At 32.8% G+C, this 15,883-nt stretch overlaps 1 protein-coding gene across 1 annotated transcript; it reads right to left on the bottom strand.

Moving 5' to 3' along the window:
• Positions 1-1,664: 1,664 nt before the first annotated feature.
• LOC104109391 (probable peroxidase 61) lies at positions 1,665-5,759 on the bottom strand. Its single transcript, XM_009618673.4, has 4 exons — positions 5,405-5,759; positions 4,289-4,474; positions 3,413-3,572; positions 1,665-2,291 (listed from the first exon to the last, which is right to left on the bottom strand). The coding sequence occupies exons 1-4, from the start codon at positions 5,660-5,662 to the stop codon at positions 1,861-1,863; spliced, it is 1,035 nt and encodes a 344-aa protein (XP_009616968.1). The 5' UTR covers positions 5,663-5,759; the 3' UTR covers positions 1,665-1,860.
• Positions 5,760-15,883: the final 10,124 nt, after the last annotated feature.

The raw sequence follows: 15,883 nt of genomic DNA, 5'->3' as shown, positions 1-15,883 counted from the left end.
ATTATACCCCATAAGTAAATGCAGAATTAGATAAACTACAAGATCTCAAAACTTAAAATCATAAATCTAATGTTTGCGAAATATTCATCATAATTTATTACTAAGGAGATTTAAATTGTATTTAACAATCATAGAATAACACAAATTTTTATGTTATAATAAAAAAAGAAATTATAAATTAATTTTGATCTCAATCTAAATCAAGACCCAAGTTTTTTGATTTTGAAAGAAGAAAACTAAAAGATTTAAGATTAAGAGAAATGCTTATATTATGATATTTTTAAATTTTGGAGGCTCTTTTTTGAGTGTTCTTGCTAAATATCACATATAAAGTAATAGAATAGAGGGAAAAAATAAAAATAATAAACGATAAATAGAAAATTGGGAGGTAGCCAAAAAGAAAAATGACCGGGAGAAAAGAAATAAAAAGCACAACGAAAAGGAAAAGTTAGACAAAGTTCAAGATAAATTTCAACTTGAATTTTACACACGAGAAAAGCTTTCAAAAAGGTCTACCAGTCATGGCACATTTGTCTAATTTGCGGATGGGGTGGCAGGATCATATATTTAACCTAGTTTAAAATTTTGTATACATAAATATATGATAATTTTACCAACCGAGCGGGTTCCATACCACCCCACCCATAAGGGTAGATCCGCCCCTGTTTGAGGGGTCGGAATAGTAGAATTTGGAAGATAACGATAATATAAAAAGGCAACGGTAATATTTTGTACTTAAGAGAAGGAAGACACTCTCTCTCTCTAAGTTATTGCTAACTTTTCTAGAGAGAGATTTGAAGAGTCTGCAACTATGCATTGAAACTTGAGGTAAGTGGGCATTCAATCTTAAGGATGGCAACGACGTGAAGCGGGTTTGCTACTATCCGGGTGAGGGACGGGCAGGTTGAACTAATTATTTTGAAAATTTAATGTGGGGGAGGCGGTTGCGATCGCAGGTTTTGCAAATGAATCTATCGGAAATGGATCAAATGGTTTTGTGGCCCATTACAAATTTGCTTTTTAGTTTTATGACATCTCTTTTTTTTTTTACACATGATAGATCTGTCTTTTACACGTAAGAGATCTAAAAAGATATTTTTTTAATTTCAATATTGTAAAAAGCCACGGAGGCCTAAAACCCACTGGGTTGCGAGTTTTGCGAATTTAAGTTACTGAGTTGCGGGTTTTGTGCCTTCTGCAATTTGCATCTTTGCATGTAAATGAATCAACTATGAGTAAAGATTTAAAAAAAGTTCTTTCTATTTTAGTAAATTACAAACTTACTCTTAGTTTTATGATAACTAAGGATTTTCATAGTGGAATTTATTTATGCAGCAAATACAACAGATATAAGTTTTTCAGTTGACTTTTGGAGACAATTTTGTTCATAATAGACATGGTTACAGATTATTTATTTTTAGGATCATCGACTGGAAACTAAAACTTATATTTGGCATGAAACTCTTTCGGTGTTTTCAATATGGATTTATCTTTACTTAAACTATTTTACGTTAACAGTAAAAACCAATCTGACTGGATTGAGGGATAGAATTGGGTAGATCAAAATAATTCCATCCAATGTTATGATTTTACTTCTTAATTAGAAAAGATCTAGCAAATATCTTGAAAATTTGTGAGGCACGTTATGATCATACTTGATGCAATTTAAGACTCAAAAGAGATTGTCCACATCTCTATTAATTATTCAACTTATGTCATCAATTATTACAATATACTGTCCTTAATGTTCGAAATGACAAAATGGATTTCTGCTTATCAGCAGTATAAGAAATTACATATGTTTTCATAGGCCATATTATTAGTTAATGCACTGAAGATGACACTTGAAAACCGATCCTACTAGAGATTGGGATTGTTCTTATTTGTAAACTTGCAATCTCTGCGAATTTCCCCATTTTTACCAGTCAACACTTTGAGACCTCCCATCCTGTTGATTGACAGTGTAAATGCCCTTCTGAATTGCTCTAAACTGTTTGCAAATTCATTAACTAGTTCACTTGTGTCAGCTCCATATGATAGTTGCTGATCAACTCTAAGAACAGATTCGTGAGCAACAACTTTTCCATAGAATGTATTGGAGAATGTGTAGTTAGAACCATATCCTGGTGAGAAATAGACAGCTGAATCGATTTTGCTATTTTTTGGGCACTGTGATCTCAGGGTTACTAAGGTAGATCTCTTCATGGTGGGGTCTGGTTTTCCAGTACCCTTGAAATTGTAAAGACGGTCATAGAAGAATCGGCAATGTGCTTGCCCCATTGAATGTGCTCCTGAAAGAGAAAAGAATATTGTTTTTAGAAGAAAATAAGTTATATGCATGTGTTGGGATCGAAATAACGTGGTGCATGTGAAAGTTAACAATGCAAAGCTGGTGGACGTGAAATAAGAGTATAAAAGAAAAATATACTAAACTAGGCATAATATTTTATGATTTGGTCAATCGGCCTACATATGATTTATCACTAGTATAAAAAGGAAAAGTAAAATTTTTGAGAGACCTAAATATGATTTTCTTGTGGAGGCTGTTGTTATTGTTGTTGTTAAAAGAAAACGATCAATTTATAGAAGAGCAAAACTTCTCTTCCAAGAAAAGGATATGGCATATGGAGGAGATTTAATCATTTTAGGAGTCTTTTTCCTTTCTTTTAAAAAAGAGGTTAAATTTTTTTGACAAAATCCTGACAAGACCAAACTATGTGTAACACCCTAGACTTTAGATAGAGTCCATATCGACAAAACACAAGAAGGATGTTGGGTATATAAGTTAACAATCCTTAGACCCTAGTGATGCGTTTTAAACCCGTGAGGGCCGAGGCCCAGAGCAGACAATATCACTAGTGAGTTGGGCTGTTACAGATGGTATCAGATCCACTCTTGTGTCGGCCATGTTGATGGTGGGCCAGAGTTCAACTGAGTTTAGGCAAATCCCAATTAGGCGGGGCAAAGTTCAACTGAGTTTAGGCAAATCCCGATTAGGCGGGGCAAACCTTAGTGCTGAGTCTAGGCGAATCCCATGCGATGGAGTAAACCTCAGCGAGGACGTTGAGTCCATAAGAGGGGGTGTATGTACCACCCTAGACTTTAGACAGAGTCCCACATCGGCAAAACACAAGAGGGATGCTGGGTATATAAGTTAACAAGCCTTAGACCCTAGTGACGCGTTTTAAACTCGTGAGGACCGAGGCCCAGAGCGGACAATATCACCAGTGAACTGGCTGTTACACTATGTTAGTTACCGTTTTTACCAGAGTACCAACTAATAGCATATCATAAAGTAAGATATAAGTGATCTATGTAAACATTAGGATCAAAATCAATAAGTTGTGTCAAAAGGCTATTGTAACATACTGGTAAGCAGTTAAAATAAGTAAAGAAGATGATAAACTCATACCTAAAAGAGTGACAAAGTCCTGAACATCAAGGTTTTTGGATTCAAAGTAAGCAAGGCCTTCCTCCCAAGACATGGAAGGTGAAGGGTAATTTATCCATGCCTCATTTGACTCAAATCCATCCCTTCTTCCCAAGAACACTGGATAAGATGGCCCACCTGCCTATAAAATTCCACAAATAAAGCCAAAAACGGTTTTTTATTACGCAATTTTTTAAAAAATGGATTAGGGGGACTTTAATTAGTTAATGTATCGCGCACATGAATCCTAAGAAAAAAAAGTGATTTTCACCATATCAAAGCAATAGATGTATTGCAAGTATTTTATATAAAGATTAAATTATGTGTACTGATATGCAAGTAAAATTGTCTGTATACTATCAATCATATTGTATAGATTAACTTAAATCCATTTATATATACTTGACTCTAAGAAGATGAATACTGCACCGAATTTGTCAGTTACACAAAAGGCAAAGTCACTAAAACCGAATACGATTTGGAAAATAATGATATGATCGACAGGAGATATTTAAATAATACTCCATCCATCTCATTTTACGTGCCTTGAGTTCGAGGTTTAAGAAAATGAAGAATTATTTTGACGTGTAAGTCAAATATATTCAAAGTATCAATATTATCATTTTAAATGAGTGGTGATAAAAGTTTCACATATTTTTTTTCATTTTATATCCCCTTGTAATAAAAGAATGTACATGTATATCAAATAGGTACAAACAAGTCATATCATTAGAGTAAAATTGAAATGCTAAAATTAAATAGTTTTCAAAAGAGAATTGTGTTATTCTTTTAAAAGAAAAGTACGTCGTATAAACAAGTATATAGGAATTAATAAATATATAGAGAGAGAGAGGTTACAAAGTGAACAGCATCCCTAGTAGCAAGACTGAGGATATCAGTACAAGAAACGGCTCTGGGACATCGAATTTCAAGTACTGTTTTTATTTTGTCTATCAATAGATATGCTCCTCCTCCCATCCCTGCATTTTTTGATGAATTTCTCTCTGTGTTTGGTCCCACTAGCAGATTTGATGCATCGCAACCCTGCACAATAGTAAAGAAATTCACACAAAAAAATGAGTAATTTAAATCACACAAAAGATATTTACACTATCATCTATCAATGCAAATAATTTAAATCATATTAGTTTATTAAAACATGTAGCTTGGTCAAAGTTAATGCAGAGAAAAAATTATAACACTATCAGATCAGTAATTACGACAAATCGACAATTGTGTTGCCAAACAAAAGGTAAGCATCTTTATTTTCTAATCCTCCTTTTTCTTATTACATTTTCTTACTTTAAAGAGGAGACACGCCACTTTTACAGGCATAGATTTTGCATCATCGTCAAATATATCATCTATATTAGCGGCATGTATTAAACTTAGTTGCTTATGGTAAAAGGTATCTATCTGTCTTAACTACGCTACCCAAGCTTCTTTCCTAAGGGAAGGGCTGGATAAGATAAGATATAATATAAATATTCCGGGAGTACGTACGTAATATTATTTACTCATATTTTTCGACACCAAAATCAATGGAGATTAACACTACTGCCCTTATTTGTGTCAAATTATTGGCGCACATGAACGTTATTTGAATTAAAGAGCTGATATTTTAAGCAAAAGGCACTGGCAAAAGCATGAGTCATTTTGGTAAAATCTCAAGATAAACTTAATAAAAACTTTATAGTTATTGGGTAATACAGAATTTTCTGGCGGTTGCACCATATTTTAAGTGGCAACGACTGAAAAAGTAAAACTCTTGGTATAGCAAAGACGTGAAAACATGGGGAAAGAAGATTAGAAGAAGAACGAAAGAAAAGAAATTAAACTGTTATCAACTACTTTGTAAAGAAAGGCATGAATTCAATCGTTATAATTTCTGATGGTCAATGAAATAATATTTGGTCTATAAAAATTACAATATATGGTCATTAATACTAAAAATCGAGTGAGAGAGAGGCGTACATTGAGCATGCAATCAGCATAGAGCAGCTTGAGCAATTTGGCAGTGACAGTTTTATCTTTGTCCCAAAACAGCTTCACTTGGTGTCTCACAAATGGCTCCACATTCGCACATGTATTCAGCTTCTTATAGTAATGCCTCACCAGTGGCTTATCCTCTGGTGGCAAAAACGTGGCAGCATTCACGTAACCTGCATTCAAGCTCAGTGCAAGAATCATCAATGGAAGAAGAATAACCAAAAACCCTAAATATTTCTCCATTGCTTTTAATACTTTTTTGATCTTCTTCTTCTTCTTCTTCTTTTCTTTTTCTCTTTGTCTTGCACTAGTGTCGAATGAGTTTGAATATGATACAGGTTAGTGTGTAATCTTGTCGTTGACAAAGCCTTATATAGACTTAGACTTGGTGATGAGAGATTTATTACCTGATTACATGGCACGTATGATTAAGGAAATGCCAAGTTGGAAGGTCGAAGAAAATAATATTTTTCGTGGATCGATGCACTTTTTCATAATATACGATCCGTAGTTTTTTCATTGGCACTTTTGTGAGTTCTTAAGAAACGTAAGTGATGGAATTTCACGTGAATCTACGCTTTGAGGGCTTAGACGTTCTTTTTAAGCTAAATGGTGTTGTATTTTTAGCAGTAAACTCATGCATGCAAACGTTTGGTGCAAGTTTACGTGTAGATTTAATTTTACTCATGTGAACTTATACGTTTCAGCATGCCATGCACATTCAAACATAAGAGTTTTTCTTTGGGGAAGAAAATAGAACAGTAATTTTATTTCCATCATTGCATGCATGGGGCATAACGACAATCAAGTCATGATGTCCGCTTTACTAAGGTGAAATTTATTGGTTGACCACATATGCGGCCCTTCAACTTGCCCGGATTTTCCATTTAAAAATTAAATTTAAACTAAGCCTATGACCTATTAAACTCCTAATATATATTCAAATTGCTCTTTTGAACACAAAATTGACAAATCTAAAACAAATTTAATGTGTGAATAGCACTTGGGACTGACATAGCAAACAAGACCAATTACAAAAAGACACATCAGCAAAAAAAGTAAAAGAATCTGAAACAAAAAAAAAATTGAAAGAGTTGACCAGGAAAGAGGATTCCGGCAAAGCTCCATCTTTCCGGCAATGATTTTTTCCCGCAAATGGTGTTGTTGTTCATATTAAACTCCATTTTCTCTAGCTAAAAAATAAAATAAAAAAAGCGAGGAAGAAAAATTAGATGGATTCCTTCCAAAAATTCCCAACTATCTCCATTTTTTTCCGGCATTCTAGCTTTTCCAGCAAGCTCGTTCAAGTTACAACTTAGACTTGCTTGCAAATCGGCACAGAAAGATCTTCTTTGAAGTTTGCCGAACCTAATCAGAAAATACAGTTAATCTATGGTAGAAAAAATGTTTGAAAAGTAGTTAAAAAATATCATAAATTAAGTGTTCAATAGGTTATAAGGCTTAGTTTAAGTGTCTAAATAAAACTTTTCTGCAAATTTAAGGGGTCACATATGTATTCAGCCAATGTTGATTTCTTCTTTTTCAAAATTAAAACACTTCTGTAATAGTGTTTGATTGAAAAACAAAAGGTTTCCACAGAACTGGAAAAGAAAATCAACATATTTGCTATAAACAGACGCCGTATGTAAGCCCCGTAGCCCCACCCCCCACCCTTCCCACCCCGCCGCCCGCGCACCCGCACCCTTTGTTTTTTTTGTAAACAGAAACGAAAAAAGGACTCCCTACGAGCAACAGCAGCCCTCCAATCAAAGAAAAAAACAATGTGGAATATCATCTAGAAAATAAATTGATTGTAATTGTATAAATAAAAAATTAAAAAACAATTAATGGGGATACCTTCTAATTTCCTTCTCGAGCTTTTGACTTTTAAAAAAAAAAAAAACTTACTCCTTTTAGAAGCTTTTGTACTCTGGCTGGTCTAACATATTTTTCCTCATCTTTTCGTTGCCAAGCTGTATTTGACCAGATGGATGTCAAAGTTGAGTTTTCCTTTTGCTTATCTTTTGTTGAACTTTACTTAAGGATTCATGATTCAATTCTTTTTCTAATTATTTGATGTTTGATCTCGACAATTATATATGGCTAATCTTAGTTGGCTATTGAGTCAATTCAATTGTAACTAGATTAAAAGACTTATGAGTAGAGCCGTCAAAATGGGTTTGACTCATGGGATCAGCCCAACTTAGCTCGCTACTTGGGTTGGGTTGGGTTAAAAATATTCGTGCTCATTTGAAACTGAAGCTTATAATTCCGACCCGAGTTAGCCCCTGGCCCTTAGGCCTGATCGGGCCGATCCTAGGCTAACCCGTGGGCCAAATATTTAATAGAATTCAAATTTAAATATTTAATATCTAAAGAAAAATAAAAGAATTAAATTATCCCTATTCCTCAGCCTTAGATCCAAAGTTAACTGCATACAATTTCAAATATTATGTATTTTTCTAGTATCATAAATTATAAATTGTCATATATGACCACATTTATGAGATCAAGTGTAATAACCTGATAGGTCATTTTGAGCTTTCGCATTTTGTTCAACGGTCCAAAATATTGAGTGACTTCATATTTGCATTATGACTTGCGTGTATATTTGGTTTAGATTTTCTATAGGTTCAGAGTTGATTTGAAAGAGTAATTCTCAATTTGAAACCTTAAAATTGGAAGAGTTGATCAAGGTTTGACTTTTGAGTAAACGACCTCGAAATCAGAATTTGGTGGTTCCAATAGGTTCGTATAGTGATTTCGGACTTGGCGTATGTTTGGATTTAAATTTGGATATTCCTAGAAGATTTTGGCCCTATTTGTCGAAAGTTGACAATTTAAAGAATTTGAGAGTTCATAGGTTTAACCGTGAGTTGACTTTGGTTTTATCGGGCTTTGATTGGTGTTACTCGACTTGGCTAGGTTTATTTGGTTGATTAGAGCTTATGTGCAAAGTTTTGCTATGATCCAGAATATCTAAGTGTGATTCGGACGACTTCGGCAAAATTTGAATGTTTGAAAGTTAAGAGAAGGATTTAGTGATCGATTCTTGGTTTTGATGTTATTTGTGGTATTTAGAACCTTTAGATAAGTTTGAATAATGTATATTTGTACTTACTGGTATGAGTGAACGGGGTCACGAGGGGCTCGGGTGTATTTTGAATCATAGGTCGAGATACTAGTCAAGTTAAGAATTTGGAGTTTGACTACGGTCAACATCGTGTTAAGACGACCTCTTTGATGTGTTTGAGTGCGCGAGCAGGTTTGTAGCGTATTTTATGATTAAAATACATATATGATTTGTGCCAGAGGTTTCAGATTAGTTTCGGGTGCTAAAACTAAAATTTTGTAATTGCTGATTTTCTCGTGCAATAATTTCGAAAATACCGGTTATATCCCTCAGTTCGTCTATAAATTTCAAACTTCCAACATCATATTTCTCTCATTTTAAGGTCAAATTGGGTGATTCAAATGGCTATATTAGATAGAATCTCACAAGGATTATGTTGGGCTTATCAAATATTAGTTTCGAGATCATCTAGCATCTGATTCTTGCTGGGACAGCTGCTGTATTTTTTTTACTTATTTCGAAATTTAGTCACGTGTTCTCACAAAGTTTTCAATCTCGGGAAGAGGCGATTTTTTATGGAGTTTTAATCTAATTTATTGGGATAAGTAAACCTAACTCGAATTTATGATTATAACAGGAATCTATCATTGATTTTGGCTCTAAATTAAGGATTCTCAAAGAAGAAAAGAGGGTTTTGGCTTGAAAGATAAGAAAGTGTATTTTGTGATTTTGAACACTGATTTGAACTCCAATTTGAAAAGCAATCATGTATTTGGACTTAGCAGTTTATGGGTCATCGAAATTTGGTATTGGATTCGAATTTCGGGCACGCGAGCCCGAGTTAATTTTTATTGACTTTTGGAAATTTCTTCCAAGATCAAAGTTTTATGGATTGGATCGCTTTCTATGGCATTGTTGACTCCCTTGGATGATATTTGGCTTGGATTTGTATGATTGGAGGGCTAGAGTGAGGTTTTGACGCGATTTGAGGTTGAAGACTAGCTTGGATGAGGTAAGTATCTTGCATAGGCTTGGATTGAGGGTATTTTCCTGTTGGCTATGATATTTGTTATATGTTGGGTTTTACGTATATGCGAGGTAGCGAGCGTATATGTGTGCATCATGGTTATTCGTGATCCGAGTAGATCTTAGGCTATTATATATCTTGTTTTGCTACATGCCTCTTTGATATCATATTTTCTCCACTTGTATGACTACGTGAGCTATTATTCATGTCTAGGCTATTTGCTTATTTGTTGAGGCATGGGACGACTATATTTGCTATGTTGAGCTATTTGCCTTAGTCATAGTTATATTTTTTCAGGCGTGATATTATATCTGTACACTATATCTCTGTCTCTGTGTACTTTTTATTCGTTCTCTCACATATTGTTAGTGTCCTTTTCTGTGACACAGGTTTGAGCATAGTTATAACACGTCGGTATATTCCGTGTGGTATATTGATTATGATACTGTGAGATGTTGCTATATTGAGATTTGAGGAGATTGTGTAATGACCCGACCGGTCGTTTTGAGCTTTAGCATTCCATTTGGCGGTTTGAGACTTTGAGTAGCTTCATATGATATATTATGACTTGAGTGTATGGTCGCTTTTTTTTTTATTTTCGAGTGGTTTGGGAATGATTTGGAAGAATGACTATTGATTTTGAAGCTTTAAGTTGGAAGAGTTGACCAAGGTTTGACTTTTGGGTAAACGGACTCGAAATCGGGTTTTGATTATTTCGATAGGTTTGTATGATGCTTTTGGACTTATACGTATGTTCGGATTTTATTTCGGAGGTTCCTAGAATAATTCGACACTATTTGTCGAAAGTTGACAATCTGAAAAACTTAAGAGTTCATAAGTTTAACCAAGAGTTGACTTTGATGTTATTGGACTTCAATTGGTGTTCCGAGACTTTAAATATGTCTATATAGTTGAATTGAACTTATGTGCAAAGTTTGGAAGTAATCCGAAGTTATTCGCATTGTTAATATCAAGCTTCTTGTACGACTATATGCAAAAAGTAGTTATTGAGTTATTCACATGATTAGAGGAGTATGTCATGAAGAAATCCTTAAAGATTTGAAAAAAATATTCGAAACAAAATAAAAGGACGGCCCGTCCTAGCCGTGGCCCTCCTAGGGCTGGGCGGGGCTGGGCTGGGCTGGGTTGTTCATTTTAAGGCCCATTTAAATGTTGGGTCGGCCCCGTCCTAGCCCACCAAATTCAAAGGATCGCATGGCTAAGGCTTAGGCTGGGCTGACATATTTTGACAGGTCTACTGATAAGGTAAAATTACCTTGTTTACGATATTTCTTTCAACACTGTTTATGACGCGACACTACTTACTCTTGCTCCATTTTATGCAATATTGTATCATTATTTTTAATTTGTTCCAAAAAAAATGACCATTTTATATATATAAAAATAGTTTAACTTTAAATTGTTTATATGCTTAATGACATAATTTTATAACCATACAAATGGCATGATATGTTTAAAACCACAAATTTCAAAAGTTTAATATTCACACAAACACCATTCATATGTTTATGATCACAAGTTATGAAAGGCTTTCTTTTTTTATTAAACTATATCCTCAATTAAACGGTTTCACATTATCACATAAATTATTTTGTTCATTCCACGAAGAAACAGCTTAAGACAGAAAGCTATCAACTCCCTCGAGAAAATGGTGGGAAATGCCTTACTATCAAAGCTTTGTTAGGTTTTCCCTGTTAGACCATCTACCACGAAAGATAAACAATTATAGAGAAAAATTTTAAAAAAAGGAAAAGAGTAATATAACTTTTTATTTGATGAATTTCTACATTGAATCTTCTTGTTTTTTTCCATCCGATGCATCTGCCTTCTTTGAGCAAAATTTTCCATTAAATATTCTATGTTCCTCTATATTCTTAAAACTACTTAGGTAAGGGAGATTTTTCCCTTGAAGAAAGTAAATTATGTGAAGAAAACATTAAGTTAGACGCAAGAACAAAAATATTATAATTGAAGTGGCAAGTATAGGAAACTTAGATTTGGGAGCCGATTTTCTTTTTCCACCTGGGAGCGGATTTCAGTAACTTTGTTCCAGTATATTCCAACTAGGTAAAGTTAAGCCCTTTGAAATTTTTTACTTTAATCCTTCGATAGTCCTCCATGTTATTTAATTTCCAAATTTTTGTACTAAGAGAGTTGCACAAATATACTTTTGTCGCAGGGTAAATTTCATCAATGGTTATTCAAGTTAAGCTTTGTAACATAAAAGTCACTTTTATTTCTTTTGTAACACAAAAGTCATTTTAGTATAGCCTAGTTAACAGAAATATAAAAGTGACTGAAAAATATATATTTTGTCGAAAAACTGATGTGACTATTCTAATCCTCTAACTAAATTATTGAAATTTTACAAAAAGTGATCATCTTCTATTTTGAATTAACAACTTGGTCATTGCAGTTAGCAAGCTGTGATCATGAAAAACAACTGCTGCTCGTATTTGAAATTACAAACTAAATGCAAAAATTAATGCTCATATTTGAATTCACTTTCAAAATCACCAATTGACGTGCAAAAGGTTAACAAACTAAACACTGCTACTCATACTTGAATTTACTGAAAAAATACGCCCATTAAGCAACATCAGCCCAAAAATACTGCTTAATAAGCAACATAAACAATAAAGGGTGCATCACACAGTTGTAAATTATAGACCTCACCTGTTGTGCCATTTAAACTGTAGATTTAAGACAAAAATCCAAAAACACCCTTCAAGATAATCTATTCTAGAAACCCTAGACTTCTTCTTAAACACAGTAGTGACATATTCAATCATGATTCTTCTTTTCATACTCTTGCCTCTCTTAGAAATACCAACAACATCACGTCAGTTTTTCGGCAAATTTATATTTTTCATTTCAATTCAAAGTTGTTAATCCATCTTACTAAATTAATTAGAGGATTAGGATAGCCACGTTAGTGTTTCGGCTAAAATTTGTATTTTCCGGGCACTTTTATATTTCTATTAATAAAGTTATATATACTAAAATGAATTTTGTGTTACAAAAGAAAAAAAGTGACTTTTGAGTTATGAAGCTTATCTTTAATGACCATTGATGAAATTTACCCTTTTGTTTCATGTCCCCGGGACTTCCAATTAATCTAAAAATAAATTATTTAGCAATATTTCTAAAGAAAAAAAAAAGTTAATTTATCAATCTCAATGCTTCTTTTTTATGCGCGCGAACCTAATATCTATTTTTTAAGAATTACATATAATTATCTGTATATTGTTGAATAAATCCTCCCAAGTGCCAACAATATAGGCGTAATTACAAATACGCGTCATATGAAAAAAGCTGTAATTAAAATGAGCTTATAATGAAATAGGAAGCATGCTTCTTGAACTTGACATTTTGTTCCTCCTGAAGGAAATGAAAGTCATGTGCAATGTGGACAGTGAACAGCTTTCGAGCACCTTAGTACTAGCTTTTAATGTTAATTACAAGGTTGGTTTTCCTTGTTTACACCAAAACTTTATCTTTCATTGTTGTTTAAAGTCTCCAGTTAAGCCTTTCAAAATCTTTTCGATAACTAACACTACAATGAAACTTGTTTTCCGATTATGACATTGTTTTGTACACTTGAAGCGATAATGTTGGCTCGTTGATAACCAATCTTTATCTTCAGAAACTAACTCTTCATACTGCACTTGGAACTTATCGTTATGCTTCTTTAAAGGAAAAGCTTGCATTTTAGTCCTTGATAGACTGATAGTCCAAAATGTTTTTATCTTCACTGCTCAGAATTTAACGACCATATCCATATGCATAGATTAACTTGTCAAAGTTAAATATAAAAAACAAAAGGAAAAAGAAAACTGTGATTTCTATCTTTTCCAAATAGTCGTTTCCAATAGTTTGGTCTCCTTCTGTTCCATTAGAACGACTTTACAATTTTAAAGTTATGTTCCTTAAAGCTATGCCAGTTCCATTTCCATTCTTCTGATTAGAACAACTTAGTGATCTTTATTCCTTTTGATAATTAAAGTAACAAAATTATTTGACGGAAAATATTAACAAAAATATTACTATGTATATTAAACACGTATATACGTTTAAGCTTTTTTCTATTTATCCAATAAAAATATTTTTTTAATCATTTGATGCATTTACTTAGACCTCAATTCTTTCAACTTTTATGTAACAAAGCTTTAATTTAATTTAGAAATGCACTAAATTATAGCTTGTACGTTAATTTTTCCCTTTCCTTTTGATTTTAGGGACTTTTAATGTTAAATAGTAAGTTTTGAAATTTCTAACAATGGAGTAGACTCCACACCTCCTAAGTCATTCCATTCCAAGCACATTAAAGATATTTTTTAATTTTTGATAATTGTTTATTGCTGATTTTCTGTGAAAAAACTCCATAATTACCTCAAGCTAATACCATTCTCATAGAATAAGCGAGTTGATCTTATATTTGTTTTATGCGATTTAGACTTTAGACTACTTCAATAGAGCAGTGTATATAAATTTGATATTTTTTAAACCATTAATCTTTAATGAATATTTAGGGTAACATAATATTAGATCATCCCTATTACCAACTTTCGTGGCTTATTGGAAAATATATGACTATGCAGCGGTACATGCAGCACAAAGGAGAACTTCTCATTTGATCCCTATTATTTTTCCAAACATTGTATTTACTAAATTGTGTAATGACAATTGTCGAAATAATGAACTAACCCAGAGGCAAACAATATGGAGTATATAGTAAGATACATCTTGTATAAAATTGACCAAAAAAGGGCTCAACACGTGTAACCCTTATTAATACAGGATGCGAAGAGGAACAAATAAGAAGTCGCCGTCTTTTTTATGGAAGCATAAATAAAGAAAGAATATTTTAGGAAATAAAATGAAATGACTTAATTTTTCTATCAATTCACTTTAACGGGAAGCTCCTCTTATTCTCTCCTATTAATATTAGTATAGTAATGTAATACAAGCCCAAATGGCGTATGGTAGCCACTAAATAAGGTGGTGTTTATTTTTTATCCACCAATTCTAATGTTGAGCAAAAATAGCCATTACTCTATTAAAACTAATATGAAAAGATATTTTTACCCTTTCTTCTATTTCTTTTATTCCCAAACCCTTCCTTTATACGCTTCTCTCATTTAAGTTCAGAGCCAAAATTTCATAGGCAAAATTTCGCTCCCTCAATATCGTTCCTGCATGCAACTCTCTTCTCTCGATTGAAGTTCAGAGCCAAAATTTCATAAGCAAAATTTCGCTCCCTCAATATCGCTCCTGCCCAGCCCACAATAATTTTCTGCGTATACTTTATCCAACTTAATCTCTTCTACTTTGTCATCTTCTCTGCAGCGAACCAGCGTACTGGTATGTTTTCGATTTTGCTTTTATGCATTTTCCTTTTTGTATATCTCTAATCGTGATCAATGATATATTTGTCATCAAGTATGTGTGAAATGTCCAAAATAATGATTATAACTTGATTCGATGAGGTATAAGGTGCAGATTTTTGTGAGAAAGTTATTGAGAACCTTTTGGTATTGAAATGTGTTTGTGGTTCAATCAATATATTGATTATGTAAGGACATTTAAGAAAAATAGTCCTAAGAATTTATAAGCTAACTGTGTTTAAAAATTTTAGTTAACTGTGCTTCTATTAAAGATGCATCTAATTAGGTCCTGGATTTTAGTTTTTTAGTTTAAATATTAAGGACATTTCAGAAAAATAGTCCTACAAATTTGTAAGCTAATTTTAGTTAATTGTGCTTCTATTAAAGATGCAACTAATTAGGTCCTGGATTTTAGTTTTTTAGTTTAAATATTAAGGACATTTCAGAAAAATAGTCCTAAGAATTTGTAAGCTAAGTTTAGTTAATTGTGCTTCTATTAAAGATGCATCTAATTAGGTCCTGAATTTTAGTTTTTTAGTTTAAATATTAAGGATATTTTAGAAAAATAGTCCTAAGAATTTGTAAACTAATTTTAGTTAATTGTTCTTCTATTAAAGATGCATCTAATTAGGTCCTGGATTTTAGTTTTTTAGTTTAAATATTAAGGACATTTCAGAAAAATAGTCCTAAGAATTTGTAAGCTAATTTTAGTTTATTGTTCTTCTTTTAAAGATGCATCTACTTAGGTCCTGGATTTTAGTTTTGTAGTTTAATTATTAAGGATATTTCAGAAAAATAGTCCTAAGAATTTGTAAGCTAATTTTAGTTTACTGTTCTTCTATTAAAGATGCATCTACTTAGGTCCTAGATTTTAGTTTTGTAGTTTAAATATTAAGGACATTTCAGAAAAATAGTCCTAATGTTTACGTTCTATTTCCTTCTTTGTAGTGTGCTAA

This window comes from Nicotiana tomentosiformis, chromosome 12, assembly GCF_000390325.3.
Source record: "Nicotiana tomentosiformis chromosome 12, ASM39032v3, whole genome shotgun sequence".
Classification (NCBI taxonomy): Eukaryota; Viridiplantae; Streptophyta; class Magnoliopsida; order Solanales; family Solanaceae; genus Nicotiana; species Nicotiana tomentosiformis.
This window is presented reverse-complemented; position numbering and strand designations above follow the sequence as displayed.